Source organism: Sitodiplosis mosellana, unplaced genomic scaffold, assembly GCF_009176505.1.
Source record: "Sitodiplosis mosellana isolate CC-2019 unplaced genomic scaffold, AAFC_SMos_1.0 Smas_scaffold_6226, whole genome shotgun sequence".
Classification (NCBI taxonomy): domain Eukaryota; kingdom Metazoa; phylum Arthropoda; class Insecta; order Diptera; family Cecidomyiidae; genus Sitodiplosis; species Sitodiplosis mosellana.
The window spans coordinates 10762173-10778985 of NW_022601467.1; the positions used below are offsets into that span (position 1 = coordinate 10762173).

Below are 16813 nucleotides of genomic sequence, written 5' to 3' on the forward strand. Positions count from 1 at the left end.
TCACGAATTTATCATCATTTTTCGACGGCAAACACCGACAACCGATCCCAAAGGAATGAAGAAGATAGAAAAACAACATTGCCAGTTTTTCATTTTTATAAAAGTGCTCTCATCGTATTGAATCGCAACCAAAGTAATTCCATACGCGTAAGTATTTAAATTTTTTCCACTTTGGTTCTTTTGCTCTTTCTCTCTCTCCCTCTCCCCCTCTCTCTCTCTCTCTCTCTCTCTCTCTCTCTCTCTCTCTCTGGGTTTATCGTATTTTTTCCATTGTCTTTCGTAGTACATATCGGATAGATTATTTTTTCTGCTCTCATTAATTGGCAAACTCACTCAAGAACCGCGCTCGGTTTGAAACGAGAATAAAATACTAAAGCGAAATTTTTTTTTGTGTCTATTCAACTGTATCATTTGCATAACTAGATTTCGGGTTCGAAGAAAGCGTGCATCAAAGTAGACAGCAGACAGCAATAGCATCAGTAGCAGTATCATCATGAGTGTACACGGTTTCGAAGACATTTTGAATGGTCCATTTGCCTAATATTTACAATTGTCGGCAAAAATTGGTGGTGATGTGGCGCAACAAGCGGAATTTGTGAAGAAGGCATTCAAAGCGCAATTGGAATTCATCAAGTTGGCATCAACATGCAGCCAACCGGCACAAGCTCAATTGGCCACCTTGTTGAAACCAACATCCGATCAAATTTCGGCCATTCAAGAGTACCGTGAGAAACATCGTACATCGCCATTCTTCAGTCATTTGTCGGCCATCAGCCTAAGTATTTCGGCATTGCGTTGGGTATGCGTTGCACCAACACCGGGACTACGTTTGGAAGAGATGAAAGATGCCGGTCAATTCTATACAATCTGTGTGCTGAAGGAATGGAAGGAAAAGAATGCCACTCACGTTGAATGGGCACGTTCATGGGTGTTAACATTGACCGAATTACAGAAATACATCAAACAACATCACACCACCGGTTTGGTTTGGTCGGGTATATCGGCCCCACCGAGTGGTCCAGCTGGTGGCGCTCCACCACCACCACCACCTGTGTTTCCACCAGTTGGTGATTTGTCGTTGGGAGCCGGCGGTGAAGACGATGGCCGCAGCGCATTATTCGCACAAATCAATCAGGGCGAGGACATTACGAAGAGTTTGAAACGTGTTACAGTCGATATGCAAACACACAAGAACCCCGGACTGCGCACTGGACCAGCACCATTCAAGGCACCAACCGAAATGAGTTGCGAAAACACTAAGCTCATAACTGATGCGTTCATCCAAACTCTGAAAAATCTTGAGAGAGAATATGATTTCCCCGGAACATTTGTGCAACAAAATGAAAATTTAATAATTGGTTGGTAAGTTTGCCAAAATATTTCTTCTCTGTACGATCGATTGATGTGTTTTTTTTTTCATTTCTGTCTTGGTTGAGAGAGAGAGAGAGAGAGAGAGAAAATTCGACTTGCACTGAAGACAACGACAGAAACTTAAACGTAAACAAATATACATTTAAATTCAATTAAATTATTTTATTTTTTTCAGCTTATCGTTGGCTATGAAGGAGTTTATTCCTGATTCCAACGGAAAATATATTCAAAAATCTACGGAAATAAGCCAAAAAGTGGAAAATGTGCCAATGACGAAAAAAACATCCGATCATAGCATTCAGCAGCTGCTGTCATCATCATCGACTTCCAATCATTCCGCTTATGTATCAACGATCGCGCATCAACCAACATTATCGGAACACTCGTCTTATGTGGAAAATCCCACGACATCAGCGTATTCAGTATCGAAGAAGCGTACACAGGATTCCAGTCAAAAGTCGAAATTCGACGGTCCACATCGACTTCAATCTTCGGCAAATGGTCCACTGTCAACGGACATTGTCAATTTGTGCAGCTCAGATGAGGATGGGCCGATGGAGAAAAAGCACAAGGAGGACCACAACGAAAAGAGCAAAGAAGGTGAACAATGAGGCAGTGTAATTCGGTTTGTGTCGAATCAATTGTACGTCCCGTCGTCAAAAGTTATTGAAGACTCTCAAATTCCAGATGATGATGTCTAAACACCACCTAGCTTAAGTGACATATTAATATAATTGGCATACTGTCTTATTTTCAAGTTTTTATAGTTGAAACTAAATTAAATCATTTTAATCATTACAATGTTTTATTTCATTTTTCTTTGTGTTCCGATACATTGTTAGTTGCTTTTTTGGAGAATTTTTTTTTCTTTCAAATAATCAAAATGAGTTGTTACAAAAATATTTTTTTTTTTTTGAAATGCGAAAAGAACAAATCTAGAATTCTTAATTAAATTTTGTGTAGTTTTTGTTTGTGTCTGAGGCCGAGCATTTATCGATCATTAGATGATGTGATGATGGCAGCACCGTTGTACGTAGCTAGTTGATCGTCTCTTTAAGCAGTGTCATGAATGGCCAAACGGAAAATGTCATGCTGGACAAAAAACGATGCTCCCAATGGCTTGAGCAAGAATGTTTGTGTGTATGCATGCGGAGGATCGTCATCGCACTGCAAAAAATATGAAAAATTATATTAGCAAATGCGTTAGCATCGAATTCATTTGGATGATTGATTAGTTAGGTAAATGGATTGCAACAAATGTGAAGAGTGCACGAGTTCGATTTTGATTCTGATTGAGTTATCAATTTGAGTGATTGACCAGTAATTGGTTAGATGCATTATTTGGTTAAATGGATAATCATCAATGATAAGTAAAATTTAGATTCAATTTAATTGGAAAATGTCGTTAAAAATGGAGAAGAGATTAGTTCAATCGAGGACAGGTTTTTGAAATCAAAACAATTAAACATTTACCATTCGCAAAGAACGATTGATTTAAAAACTAATGGAGATAATTCAGGCGAAGGCATTAAAAGTGAACAAATAGAAGGGAAAGAAGGACGAATTGTTCAAGACTTGAACTAGGTCTGATCATGGAGAACCAGTCGAAAGATATCGTGAAGTACAAAAAAACTCGTTCCAATTGGCTTTAAATAAAATGTTTGTGTAAATGCATGCGGCAAGTCTTCATCTGTCTGCAGACGCGATGGACATATTTTATTTCACGAACAATGACGAGTGACGACAGCACCGAAAATAAATAGCAACATGGATAAAACGAAACAGGAAATAATATTTATAGTAAAACATTACGCAACAATATGCAACATTCGAGAATATTCGTACAAAAATTTCTATGGAAACTGAGATTTTTAAATATTGTATCATGGTACTTACTTGAAGTCGACCTAGCACATTGATCAGGACACCACCATCGAATGTTGGCTGCGAATCAATCGCTGTAATTGCTCTATTAATTTTCTGGAAGGTTAATGACTACAACACGCAAAAAAAAAGAAAGACCATTTGTTATTCAAATGCTCAACATTTAAAGTGTTAAATAAATCTTACCGTTAATTTTTCACCAATTTTTGCAGAGCCTTGAAGCTGCGCACCTTCAAAGGTCATAAATGATTGTTCAGCCTGTGAAAAAAACAACAACAAGCACCGCACTTTTCTGTGGCGCATTACCTCAAAAATCATTCATAAGAGCATCTGTATGAGTAGATTCACAAAATTACTCGAAAAAAAATTACTTTTCACTAAGAAACTTATCCAAAAAGTGTATTTTTAAGGTACCTCCCGAACAAAAATTGATATTTCCATAGCAGAATGCATGAAAACCGTAACTTTTGTTCGGGAGGTACCTTAAATAGCCACTTTTAACAGTTTTTATCTGGGAAGACTCTCCATATTTTCGAGAAAAAATAAAATTGCTCCAAGACAACATCCCTAAAAACCCTATACTTAAGGATTTTTTGGTCAAAAGTCGATTTTTTGAGAGTTGAAATCGAATATGAGGCTAGAAATATGTAATAACGTCACTCGATTTAGTCGAGTTAGTACTTAAAATGTTCGTAAGGGATTATACTAGAAGTTCAAAGGCAGAACAGGTAGAAATCGCTTGCTTTTATTTGTCAAATCGAAGCTCGTAGTCGTGATCTGCTCATTTTGGCCTGAAATTTGTCTTTTATGTCTGAATCAATTGTCGCCAAACTCCATCCAAATCGCAAACTGACAAGTAACAAAATATTTCTACAGGTTCTGGCTATACTACACAGGTCAGAAACTGAATAAAAGTCCACCGCGTAGATGACCAGTAGAGCGAAAAATCCAAAAAATGCCGAAAAATTGTCATTTTTTTGGTCATTTCAGACTGTAACTGGCCCAGAATGCCTTTTCAAGGGCTGATGTCTGGTAAGAGTTGTAGATATTGACAAGCCAGTCAAAACCCTATCTCAGTTTTTGCCGAGAATTGGCTGGAAAAATGATTTAGGTCGAAATGTTGCGTTATGAACAAAGATTGCATATTTACTGCTTAGTAGGCCTGAGCTGAGCTGAATTTGCTAACTCAGGCGCCTGAAGCGGTATTATAGCGTACTTACGGTGCAAAATTGTCGTGGCACGCTGGAATTTACCCAAATATATTTAGAAAAAAAAAACAAAATCAGTGGGATTTCCAGCGTGTCACGACAATTTTGCACCGTAAGTGCGTTAAAATACCGCTTCAGGCGCCTGAGTTAGCAAATTCAGCTCAGCTCAGGCCTACTCAGCAGTAAATATGCAATCTCTGGTTATGAATTGGCTTCCGGAAACGCTGTCATGAAAATTTTGATATGGGGCTTGCTTCACCAATTTCTATGGTGCCCATATGCGTTCTTTGCGCCAAACCTATTTTTTTAGGTATATTTTTCGAAACTGGCCGGACTTTTCAGATGAGGGACAACTTTCTTTTTGAAGCAGTCGAATACCCATCATTGAAATACGAAGTCAAACCTAAGAGACAATTGTGTGGCGTTGCAAGTCCAATCCATAGCCACCGATATGAGGCCAAAATTTGCTACTACAGGGTACATAGAGACTCTTTTGGTGAGGTACAAACCAGCATTTTCCATCAAAATGATCAAATTGACCACAAAAATAAACCAATATTGTTGAATAAATGGCAAATACCATGCCAAGTGTCGAAGATCTTAAGACATTCAATGCATTCAGAGAGGTTTGGGTGGTAAAAAAATATTCCCAGTTTGATGTTATGGCGTTTTAACTGGCAAAATAGGCCATTTTCGACAGCTTGCTATATTGGTTGCGCCATCTGAAATAGGGAGTGTTATTTTTGTCATTAGTAAAGTCTAAATTCGATTTAGTGCAAATGTATTGGATATTCACTGAAAAAATGCCAATAATCTTCAGTGTACAGGCAATTTTGTGAGTAGTGAAAAACGAGTCTTACTCGTGTTTGGTCCAAAAAAAATTATATCAAATAAACACATTGATATCTCCTAGAAAAGCCAGTCTCTTAGATAGATGCTCTTATATCACTCAATTGTCACGAAAATTTGTGAAAAATGAGAATTTTCAAAGAAAAAGCAAGGTGTACAGACAATTTTGTGAGTGACTGTATAATATATGAACGAAACAAAAACGTATGAGGCATTTTGATTTTGCGTTTCGTCTTGAGGTTATTTTATGGTGATCAAAAATCATGAGGCTTCTTTATGAAATTTTTTCCTTATCAATATTTCTGATGCACGCCAACATACAAAAAAATGTACTCATCGAAATAATATAATTGAATATTTACACATTGAAATATCTCGAAAACGGGTGGCTAAATGACTCATGATTTTTGATCACCATAAAATAGCCTCAAGACGTGATGCAGAACCAAAATGCCACATACGTTTATATAGCATAAAAGAGTCCCATAAATAAAGTGAGAATAAAAGTGTCCCATAATCTGTTTTCATGAGTCTCTTTCATTGCTATGTGAATGCATGAGGCATTTCAGAACGAACTTTAGTTTGCAGTTCACTAGTGTACTCATGCGTTCATATGTGTTCATAAAAACAAAATCAGAACAAAACGAAAAAGAAATTCGTCGCTTACCGAGGCGAAGGATAATCGAAGTTTCACTGTGATATTTTGTTGTATAGGGGACATTGCTGCAGGTTGGCTACCACTATTTGTTTTGGTCATAACTTTGTCAGGAGTGAACAATTAGGAGAGATAAAGGTACCGTTGGATAGATAATGTCTTGAGCTATAATTTTGCTTGAGAAACATATGCAATTGCTTTTCAAAAACAAAATTTATGGTCAAATTTCTGAAGGTGCTGAAAAAAGCGAAAAAATTTTTTTTGCTGCAGGTTGAGAATTTTCAAAATTGTTATTTAAAATGTAAAAAAACTATAAAAATATGATTTACTTTCAATGTTATGATGATTTTATTGCTCTATAAAGCAATTTGGAGCCCAAAAATTACTCTAATTCATCAGATTCGTTGTCCATTTCCTGAATGGTAGTCCAATCATAAATTTGATTAAATAAATGAATTTTCGAAAAAAAAGTCATCTTAAATGACTTATTTACTCTTCAATAATGATTCATAAACGAGAAAAACAATAAAATCTTTTATATTGTAAAAAATATCTTTTTTCAACCTGCAAAAAAGTCACTTTCTCAACCTGCAGTTTTATAGACATTTTTACCGAGACTCGCAATTTTTTTTCAACACCACAAAATGCACATTATTCTTGTTGAATCGTAAAGAGAAATGAAAATACTACAAAAAAACGGCTGCCCGACTCTTTTTTCAATGCAAAATAGTCACTTTATGACATTCGGCAATAACTAAAATGACAAGTTTTCGCACAAAAATTCATGGGCGTATTGGAAGTGTATCAAAACAAACGCCAGTTCTGTCGGAACAATTTTTAAAAAAGAATAGGCCTCAAAATTAGATTTTCAAAACTATTCCGATGGCGATATGATCACGTATAGTGAAAAAAAGTAACGATTCTCAACCTGCAGCAATTCTCAACCTGCAGCAATGTCCCCTAGTACTAAATATGTGGACATATGAAAAATCTATTTCTGCCCGAGTCTCCCCCGCTAGCGCCATCTCTGATTACGAGACAAACTGTGTTTACCATTATGATGATATTTTGCAAACAAAAACAAGTTAAATTCAAATAATTAGCCTTGAGAAATTCAAAAATAAACAAATAACCATATTAGAATTAAAATAATGGTAGATTTTTTAATCATTTCTTTAGAAAATGAACACAACAACCTATAAGTAATATACACTCATTCTCCACACATTCATGCTATATTCTCCATGCTATCTCTTCCAACTCTTACATTCTCCACGCCATTTGACACTTGTATGTTGACATTCACTTAATGTTTCTGAGTTGAGACGGCATTGATTTTAAATTAGCATGTCATTTCTTAAGTGAAGATCGTCGTGACAATACCATAATTCAGTCAATGTAATAAAGCATTGAGAAAGTGCAAACTGATTTTAAGTTATTTTTGATTCTGAACTGTTTTTCAAGAGAATCAATTTATTAGTTACATATTTGAATAATTGATTTATTCAATTCAGTGTTCTTGTTTCTTTTTTTTTTTGCTTTTATTCTGGATAGTAAGTAATATTGCTTGGAACAAGACTGAAAAATGTATTTTTATATTTCATGTTTTCTTCTTTGCAGTTGTTTGTGGTTCTATTTGAAATGGCTGACGAAAAAGTTGATTTAAAACGAACGTGCATGGAAACTGGAGTTGGTCAACCAAAAAAAAGACGAACAGATGAGACGGCTTATTTAAATATCGAAACAAAAATCACTGATGTCAATCAATTTTGTTTGGAACAAATCTTCATTCATTTGTCTTTGGAAGACCTGCTTAATGTTGCCGACTCTAATGCATACCTCAAATTGGCTACTCGTATGCCATTCGTTCGGAATTATGCTGGAAAATCAATCTTAATTGATCGAGGGGGATTTCGAAGCTACAATGCGAAAATAACTACGAAAAGAAACGCAGAAAATCCTATATCATTACATGAAGATATAACGATCGCCGATTTAAAAACAATCTTTCAAATGATACGATGCTTTGGTGGAATGATAACTGAGCTGACATTTCGTTACTATAAATGTTTGAAAAATAATCAATACACAAATTATCATCGCATTATGAGCTACATATGCGAGTTTTGCACTGAGTCTTTGAAAAAGGCTTCATTTGACGAAGCGCTAGGATTTGAAGGCTTCAAGATACCATTTAAAAATATTGAAGACCTAACAATCAAATGTTCACGCAGACTGAAAGAAAAGTGTTTGAGTAGAATTTTCCCAAATGTGAATCGCTTGAATTTGGGCTTTTGTTCTAATGATACTTTTCCATTTCTGTCGGAGTATTTTCCAAATTTACAACATTTAGAATTCGATTTGAATGTCCCACTTTCTGATAGTGTTACTGATATTTTGCGATTAAATTCGAATTTACGCAGTTTGAAGATCGGTATGAAAGATTTGGATGTGTTCAAAAGGATTAGTGAACGCTATCTACAATCTATTGAAATTCTTCATACTAAATGGTTGGGAAACTATATAGCATATGACAGTTCGATATATTTGCCAAATGTTAAAAAATTCAAATATTGTTATTATGGAAGGCGTGATGTACCCGCACCAAAAATTCCCTTTTCATTCAGTCATTTGGAAGAGTTCGAAATCACGGATTTTTATGTATCTATTGAAAATTATGTAACCTTTATCAATGAAAATCGAATGATTGAAAAATTCGCGTTTGATACTTATGCTCTATTTGTAGTGATAGTGACAGGTCAATTGCAGAATATGTTACCATATTTAAAAGACATTATTTACTCTACATCGCTTTATCACAAAATAGACCAATTACCGCTCCTATTGTCGCATATGGAATTTTCGCGGAGTTTTTCTTTTCTTACTGGCCCTACTTTTGATGAACAAATTAAAGCAGCTTGCGGTGGCAAATGGCGGATGAATCGCAACAATCGTATCGTCACATTGGAACGCACTGGAGCGAACGTTTGAATTCCTCATTTCTTACATTCGTTCCATTTTTATCCCGACGCTAACCTGAAACATATTTGCACACACATTTACAGTTCAATGTACCTACATATTAATGTATAACGTAATGAAAAATATGTACTTCTTTTAAATCATTTTTGACATTAAAAATATATTTCAAATTAAATAGAATGATAAGTCAATTTATGCTTAGAACTGAGAATGGAAGTTTGATAATGCTATTTTACCCATTAATGACCAGTGGTCGATTTTTCGACCAGTGACTTTCAGTATTTTTCTCGGGCTCTATATCCCTCCCTAGATGGGGAACTCGGTTATTTTTTTCTAAAATAAAGTTTGAAATGTGTATTTTCCAATGCGAATATGTTTTTAATCTCAACGGATATATATATGTACCATTAAAGTTTGCGCACAGGTTTTTCAGATATATATATAGGGGAGAGGGGGGGCTATTCGGATCACTTTTTGGCAATTTATTAAGGCCAAACTAATTTTCCCCTATGTTAAGGTAAAAAATCGGTCATTCACTTTTCAATTACACGTGACATTGGCCTGATTCATTGACCTAATGTACTCGAATCAAACGTGTCTTATCACTGTTTCAGGTGGAATGCTTGTACTATGACTTGGGACTGCCACATCGTGATCTAACAAATGATCAAGTCACCATCGATGCATCGCATGCTGTCCTAAAACACAATGTTGGCATAAAATGCGCCACCATCACTCCAGATGAACAACGGGTCGAAGGTTTGCCAATCTTCTTAGATTTACCATTCTTTGAATTTGGACAATTCAACATAATCATTTCATTTTTGACTCTTTCTCTATCTTCAGAATTCAAATTGAAGAAAATGTGGCTGTCACCGAATGGAACCATCAGAAACATTTTGGGTGGAACTGTGTTTCGTGAACCGATCTTATGCAAAAATATCCCACGTCTAGTGCCCGGATGGACAAATCCAATCATTATCGGTCGACACGCTCACGGCGATCAGTACAAAGCAATAGACCTTGTCATCGATCGGCCTGAAAAATTGGAATTGGTATTCACTGGTGAATTACATCGAGTTTAAATGAATTGTACGAATAAAAATAAATTTGAATGTTATTCATACGTTTTGTAATAGATTTAACGGGCAAAAAGGAAAAGCATGAATTGTTCGAGTACAAAACCAGTGGCATTGCTATGGGAATGTACAACACAGACGATTCCATTGCTTCATTCGCTCATTCGTCCTTCCAAATGGCACTGCTGAAGAAGTGGCCGCTTTATTTGTCCACAAAAAATACCATTTTGAAGAAATACGATGGTCGCTTCAAAGACATCTTCCAGGATATCTACGAAGAGTGAGTTTTATTATTATTTATCACATTTTTTTTTCTGTAATTTTTCAAAACTATTTTACCTGCTTGATAGAAAATACCAAGGCGAATTCGAGAAGCAGAACATTTGGTATGAGCATCGTTTAATCGATGACATGGTCGCACAGTGCTTAAAATCATCTGGCAAATTTATTTGGGTGTGCAAAAACTACGATGGTGATGTTCAATCGGATATCATTGCTCAAGGTTTTGGGTCGCTTGGATTGATGACCTCGGTTTTGGTCTGTCCAGATGGCAAAACAATCGAATCGGAAGCTGCACACGGAACTGTAACAAGACATTATCGGTAAGGCAAACGTTTACATGCATAAAATATGAAAATATCGAGCGATATTCAAATGGATTTGATTTTGTTTCCCTCACACAGTCAACATCAAAAAGGAAAGCCAACATCAACGAATCCAATTGCATCGATCTATGCATGGACCCGTGGATTGGCTCATCGTGCCAAATTGGATAACACACCAGAACTGGACCGGTTTGCATTCGCTTTGGAAAAAGCGTGCGTGGATACTGTCGAAGCCGGTCTCATGACAAAAGATTTAGCTGCTTGTATTCACGGTTTGCCAAACGTAACCGAATCAATGTATTTGAACACAGAAGATTTCCTCGATGCGATCGCCGACCAACTCAGCCGATCCGTCGATATTTAAACAAACATTTCCGTTTTTATAACGTTCATTTTTTTACCTTTTTCTCATTCTTTTCAAAAACAAAAACAGAAAAGAAAAACAAACAAAAAATCAAATCAAATCCAATTTTCTTTTTTAAACTGATGTCTATTTTTGTAAAATGCAAAATATAAAATCGAAATTTCGAAATAAACTGATTCTAATAAAAAACTGAACATTTTATTCATATTTCTGTCTCTCTGTAAATTATTTTCTTGATTTTTAAAAGAAAATAAACTAAACTGCTTTTGAAACGTCAAAAATTGAAACCGAACCGCAAAAAAATAATAGCAAAACAGTCAGCGCCACTCATCAGTTATTTGAGCTGTTCGCTGTTTTGCTATTGCGTCGTGTGGCAGCACTGTGTACGCTCTGTGTGTATTAGTTTGCTGACATTATACCGCTATATAAACTCAATTCGTCTTCGTACGCATCATCATCATCAAAAACAAAAGTCATTGTCTTTGTGTGTTTCAGTTCTCTTTCTGTGTGTTCGGTTTTTCATTTAAATCGAAATTATTTCGGTGAATACGACTTAATTGTTGATTATTACATAGGAATTTGCTCGATTAATCGTCAACAATCCGATTGTTATTGAAGTCGTATGACAAATTTTCTGTAATTTCAGCATTTCAACTGGAAAATTGGATGCCGATCAACGTTGAGTCAGCGAGTGGGTGTATCACCAAGGCTTTCAAAGTATTGTGAATATTTATAAATCGCGAATTTATCATCATTTTTCGACGGCAAACACCGACAACCGATCCCACAGGAAAAGAAGTAGATAGAAAAACAACATCGCCAGTTTTTCATTTTTATAAAAGTGCTCTCATCGTATTGAATCGCGACCAAGGTAATCCCGTACGCGTAAGTATTTAAATATTTTCCACTTTGGTTCTTTTGCTCTTTCTCTCTCTCTCTCTCTCTCTCTCTCTCTGGGTTTATCGTATTTTTTCCATTGTCTTTCGTAGTACATATCGGTTAGATTATTTTTTCTGCTCTCATTAATTGGCAAACTCACTCAAGAACCGCACTCTGTTTGAAACGAGAATAAAATACTAAAGCGAAAATTTCTTTTGTGTCTATTCAACTGTATCATTTGCATAACTAGATTTCGGGTTCGAAGAAAGCTTGCATCAAAGTAGACAGCAGACAGCAATAGCATCAGTAGCAGTATCATCATGAGTGTAAACGGTTTCGAAGACATTTTGAATGATCCATTTGCCCAATATTTGCAATTGTCGGCAAAAATTGGTGGTGATGTGGCGCAACAAGCGGACTTTGTGAAGAAGGCATTCAAAGCGCAATTGGAATTTATCAAGTTGGCATCAACATCCAGCCAACCGGCACAAGCTCAATTGGCCACCTTGTTGAAACCAACATCCGATCAAATTTCGGCCATTCAAGAGTACCGTGAGAAACATCGTACATCGCCATTCTTCAATCATTTGTCGGCCATCAGCGAAAGTATTCCGGCATTGGGTTGGGTATGCGTTGCACCAACACCGGGACCACATGTGAAAGAGATGAACGATGCCGGTCAATTCTATACAAACCGTGTGCTGAAGGAATGGAAGGAAAAGAATGCCACTCACGTTGAATGGGCACGTTCATGGGTGTCAACATTGACCGAATTACAGAAATACATCAAACAACATCACACCACCGGTTTGGTTTGGTCGGGTATATCGGCCCCACCGAGTGGTCCAGCTGGTGGCGCTCCACCACCACCACCACCACCTGTGTTGCCACCAGTTGGTGATTTGTCGTTGGGAGCCGGCGGCGAAGACGATGGCCGCAGCGCATTATTCGCACAAATCAATCAGGGCGAGGACATTACGAAGAGTTTGAAACGTGTTACAGCCGATATGCAAACACACAAGAACCCCGGACTGCGCACTGGACCAGCACCATTCAAGGCACCAACCGCATCGGTTAAACCAGTGGCTAAACCTGTTGAAAGCAAACCGCCGGTGTTCACGCGTGACGGCAAAAAATGGCTCATCGAATACCAGAAAAATAATACCGGTCTTGTGGTCGAGGGTGCCGAAATGAACAACGTTGTGTACGTGTTCCGATGCGAAAATTCAACCATCACCGTCAAAGGGAAGATCAACAGCATTTTCCTTGATTCGTGCAAAAAATGTTCCGTAGTATTCGATTCGCTTGTGTCGTCCATTGAATTTGTCAATTGCCAAAGTGTGCAGATGCAAGTGCTGGGTCATGTGCCAACCATTTCAATCGATAAAACTGATGGCTGCCAAATGTATTTGTCCGAGGAATCGAAGAAAGTCGAAATTGTATCGTCCAAATCATCTGAAATGAATGTTTTGCTGCCAAAAGGTACGGCCGGCGATTACACCGAACACCCAATCCCAGAGCAATTCAAAACCACCATTTCAGGTAACGGTTTGAGCACAATCTGTGTCGAAAGTCTTGGCTAGAGAGACAAATCGCTTCGATACGGATTGATTTGCATGGATTAGAAATGGATGAAGAAATATATATGTGTGTCACAAACAAGCAAACATAAAAAAGAGAAAAAAAATGGCAATAAGTCCAAGCATTTTTTATAACTATTCTAATTACACTTATTAATCGGCGACAGTTAGTATGCCAATCGCAAACTATCTGCTAATTAATACAAAAATATATTTCTACTTTCATACGCATATACAATATCTAAATAATACCATGCAGAATTACACTTCCTTTCAGTTTTCCTACAACAACAACAAAAAGAAACATAAGCAAATATTTTCGCGTTTATTTTTGCAGAAATGATATTTTTCGTATTTTTTTCAATTTTCCTATATTTATTCTGTTTAACGATAAAAAAAGAGAGAAAAAAAAACAAAAAGCAAAATCAAACAACAACAAAAAAATCAATAAGTACTTTTAAGGTATCAGAATGAATTAAATAAAGGCAGGTGCAGTGTGTCGTTTGCATGATTTCGTTTTTTCGCATGCCAAGCGCATTTTTGCCCTTAAATGGGACAAATGAACCGATTTAAATGAGAAAAAAAGCATAAAAATAGCGTCAACTACTAAAACAACTACTACTAGAGGTTGATATTGAAATTGGATACGAATCACAAACTATCGATTAGCCGTAGTCATTTCAAAGATTGTGTGTGAGTTTTGTTTTATTTAAAATGAAAATTTTCAACTTTATAAACAACAAACAAGATCAAAAATAAATTAACAAAAAAAAGCAACAACAAACATTGTGAGCGAAGGAAATTTATTCAGAATGGCTTCATTTAGACTAGAATTTTCTTCAGAGGATATGATTGCATAATAAAATTGAATACATTCTTGAAAATAAAATGAAGAGAAAAAATAAAAAAAAATTAAAGAAAAAGAAATGATTTGTTATTCATTTGCGTGTTTTGTGTTCCGGACGATGAGTAATTATGGGTGCAAACAAGCGAATTACTCATCTATCAATCTGCAACAATGATTCCTGCCCTACGATCATTTGTTTATTTTGGCTGAGTGATTTCATTTGTTTACGTATCAGTTGACTACTTCTTTCATAATCGGCATATACGAACGGACTCATACAGCGTTGCAAATGTACACTCGTTCACGCACACACCGGCACGCACATTTAGCGAAGACGAAATGGAATTGAATGTGTAAGTAGCGACCTCTGCGTCCATGTGTTATTGAAGTCTGACAGCCGGGTACACATGTTGAACTGATAAATAGATTCGACAGAAAAACAGCGTGGACGAGAATCTTCGGCAGTAGTGAAATTTGGGCCAATCGACACGTTTAATTTTATACGTACAAAATGACTGAGAAAACAATTAAAATACAAAAGAATAAAAATAAGCAGCCGAAATTGAAAGCCAGACAAAAGAAAGTACAATCCGATTCGGATATTTCCGATTCTGAGGCATTGGGAAAAGCACCAAAAATCGACGAGAAACAAATTTCATCAGAAGTTACGGACTTGTTGGCATCGCTGAAAAGGGAGCATGGCATCGAAGATGAACCAGTCGTAGCAGCACCAAAAGGCAAGGAGAAACTAGCCGAAAAGGGTAACAAAAATAAAAAAGATGCAAAAAACGCGCGAAACGCAGCACCAGTTGCCGCGAAAAAAGCCAAGGGACAACAACCTGAGAAAAAGTTAGCCGTTAAACAGGAGAAACCGAAAGCAAATGAGAATAAAAAGCAAAAACCATTGAAAGCTAACGATGGCGCTAAAAAAGAAGCAAAACCAAGCGTTGTGGCTCAATCACAAGAAAAATCTCCCAAGAAAAAGAAGAATAAGAATCAAAAACGTGCAGCTGAGAATGTTAACGTAAAAAGTGAAACCACCGACGAACCACCAGTGAAGAAAACCAAGCAAAATGCAGCACAAAATCAAACGAAGAAACAAAAACAGAAGCAAAATCAAGGTGAAGCCAAGCCTGCTGTTAAAAAGGAGCCGAAGGTAAAAGTCGAAGAAAGCGAAAAAGCGGAGGAAGAGAAAGAAACTGAAGAAGAAGCCGTTAAGAAAGGTTTGTATGACACACTTATATTCTTCTAGTGCGATTTGTTTTGAAAAACATCTTTTCTTCTCCGTAGACCATCACTTGAAGTCAGCAGTGCCAGTATTCGTTGGAAATTTGCCGGTCAACATTAAACGGCTCAAGTTGTTGAAAATGTTCAAGAAATTCGGAACGATTTTGTCTATTCGTTTCCGCACCAACACGGGAAAATCGTTCCTTCGCAAGGCTCAATTGGAAAAGGTGCCACATTTGATTGCATTCATTTACTTTGATTCACGCGAAGCTGCCGAAGCCAGTGTTGCGCTCAGTGGTGAGAAAATCGGAGACAATGTCATCACCGTTGATGTGGACTCAAAAGAAAAAATTGCAAATATTAAGCCACAAAATACGGTCGTTATTGGAAACTTGAGATACGGTAAGGATTGATAATTCAATAAAAATTTCCACCGGAAAACATTTTGGTATCAATGTTAACCATTTGACTGTAAATTTTTCGCACAACAGCGGTCACAGATCACGTTTTGCGTGAAGCGTTCAAATGTTGCGGTGAAATCGAGCACATTCGTGTCGTTCAATCGGATAAAGGTTGCAAAGGTATTGCATTCATTCGTTTTGCCCAGCCCGAATCGTGTGCATTGGCAATCAAATTGAACGGCACTTCAATTTTGGATCGTGAAGTTCGCGTCGAGAAATATAAGGCAAACAAATCACCTGGCGAAAAGAATGTAAAAAAGGCGAAAACACCGAAACCAGTCCAGAAGAAGAAAGCAGCAAATGCAACAAAAAAGAATGCTGCCGACAAAGCCGCACCGACCGAAGATAGCGACAAAAAGAAAAAGAAGAAGAATAAAGAATTTTTGGGAGTGAAAAGCAATGACGCAAAAAAGGTAAAACCCACGCAATTGTCCATATGATGGGGCACAATTTTAATGGAATCATTTGTTGTATTTCAGAATAAGGTGAACAAGAAGAAGAAGAACAAGTTGAGCAACGAGAAGCGTTTGGCATTGAAAGTAGCACCCAAAGCAGAAAAAGCATAAGGATGCCTTGACAAATTCCGTTTTATTTTTAACTTAATGTTTACGCAACATTTTTTGAACTGTAATATTTCTTAATGAAATACAACACTTTATTCATTGAAAATTTTAATTGAATAAATACGATATTCAATACATTAGTCAAAATCTTTTGCGTTGTCATAGTTACGAGTTTGCTCGATAAATGCAAATTTAAGTCAGAATTGTGTTGATTATTGCAGAAATAGTTGGAATCAGTTAAATTCGAACGGAAAAGAAT

General features: G+C 36.7%; 4 protein-coding genes, 1 long non-coding RNA gene and 1 pseudogene across 8 annotated transcripts; 4 read left to right on the forward strand and 2 right to left on the reverse strand.

The window, feature by feature from the left end:
• The first annotated feature begins 425 nt into the window (after nt 1-425).
• On the forward strand, nt 426-2169 carry LOC129577911 (adenylyl cyclase-associated protein 1-like; annotated as a pseudogene).
• LOC129577915 (probable nuclear transport factor 2) lies at nt 2155-4374 on the reverse strand. Its single transcript, XM_055465760.1, has 3 exons — nt 3442-4374; nt 3268-3366; nt 2155-2538 (listed from the first exon to the last, which is right to left on the reverse strand). The coding sequence occupies exons 1-3, from the start codon at nt 3571-3573 to the stop codon at nt 2425-2427; spliced, it is 345 nt and encodes a 114-aa protein (XP_055321735.1). The 5' UTR covers nt 3574-4374; the 3' UTR covers nt 2155-2424.
• Nucleotides 4375-7587: 3213 nt separating this feature from the next.
• Nucleotides 7588-10484, reverse strand: LOC129577918 (uncharacterized). Its single transcript, XR_008689056.1, has 3 exons — nt 10368-10484; nt 10077-10299; nt 7588-9987 (listed from the first exon to the last, which is right to left on the reverse strand). It is a non-coding gene; the product is annotated as an uncharacterized LOC129577918 (long non-coding RNA).
• On the forward strand, nt 9570-10997 carry LOC129577914 (isocitrate dehydrogenase [NADP], mitochondrial-like). Its single transcript, XM_055465759.1, has 5 exons — nt 9570-9708; nt 9796-10014; nt 10089-10308; nt 10379-10630; nt 10712-10997. Exons 2-5 carry the CDS (start codon nt 9813-9815, stop codon nt 10995-10997), a joined length of 960 nt encoding a protein of 319 aa, XP_055321734.1. The 5' UTR covers nt 9570-9708; nt 9796-9812.
• A 350-nt stretch (nt 10998-11347) lies between these two features.
• Nucleotides 11348-14383, forward strand: LOC129577912 (adenylyl cyclase-associated protein 1). 4 transcript variants are annotated; one of them, XM_055465754.1, is made up of 3 exons: nt 11348-11539; nt 11644-11882; nt 12127-14383. In XM_055465754.1, the coding sequence occupies exon 3, from the start codon at nt 12197-12199 to the stop codon at nt 13457-13459; it is 1263 nt and encodes a 420-aa protein (XP_055321729.1). In that variant the 5' UTR covers nt 11348-11539; nt 11644-11882; nt 12127-12196; the 3' UTR covers nt 13460-14383. The 4 variants fall into 4 exon arrangements, with proteins under 4 accessions (XP_055321729.1, XP_055321731.1, XP_055321732.1 ...); XM_055465756.1 differs by having other exon boundaries at nt 11363-11539; nt 11644-11868; XM_055465757.1 differs by having other exon boundaries at nt 11397-11539; nt 11616-11868.
• Nucleotides 14384-14512: 129 nt separating this feature from the next.
• On the forward strand, nt 14513-16701 carry LOC129577909 (RNA-binding protein 34-like). The gene is made up of 4 exons (XM_055465749.1): nt 14513-15526; nt 15594-15932; nt 16022-16404; nt 16471-16701. The coding sequence occupies exons 1-4, from the start codon at nt 14815-14817 to the stop codon at nt 16555-16557; spliced, it is 1521 nt and encodes a 506-aa protein (XP_055321724.1). The 5' UTR covers nt 14513-14814; the 3' UTR covers nt 16558-16701.
• The last annotated feature ends 112 nt before the right edge of the window (nt 16702-16813 follow it).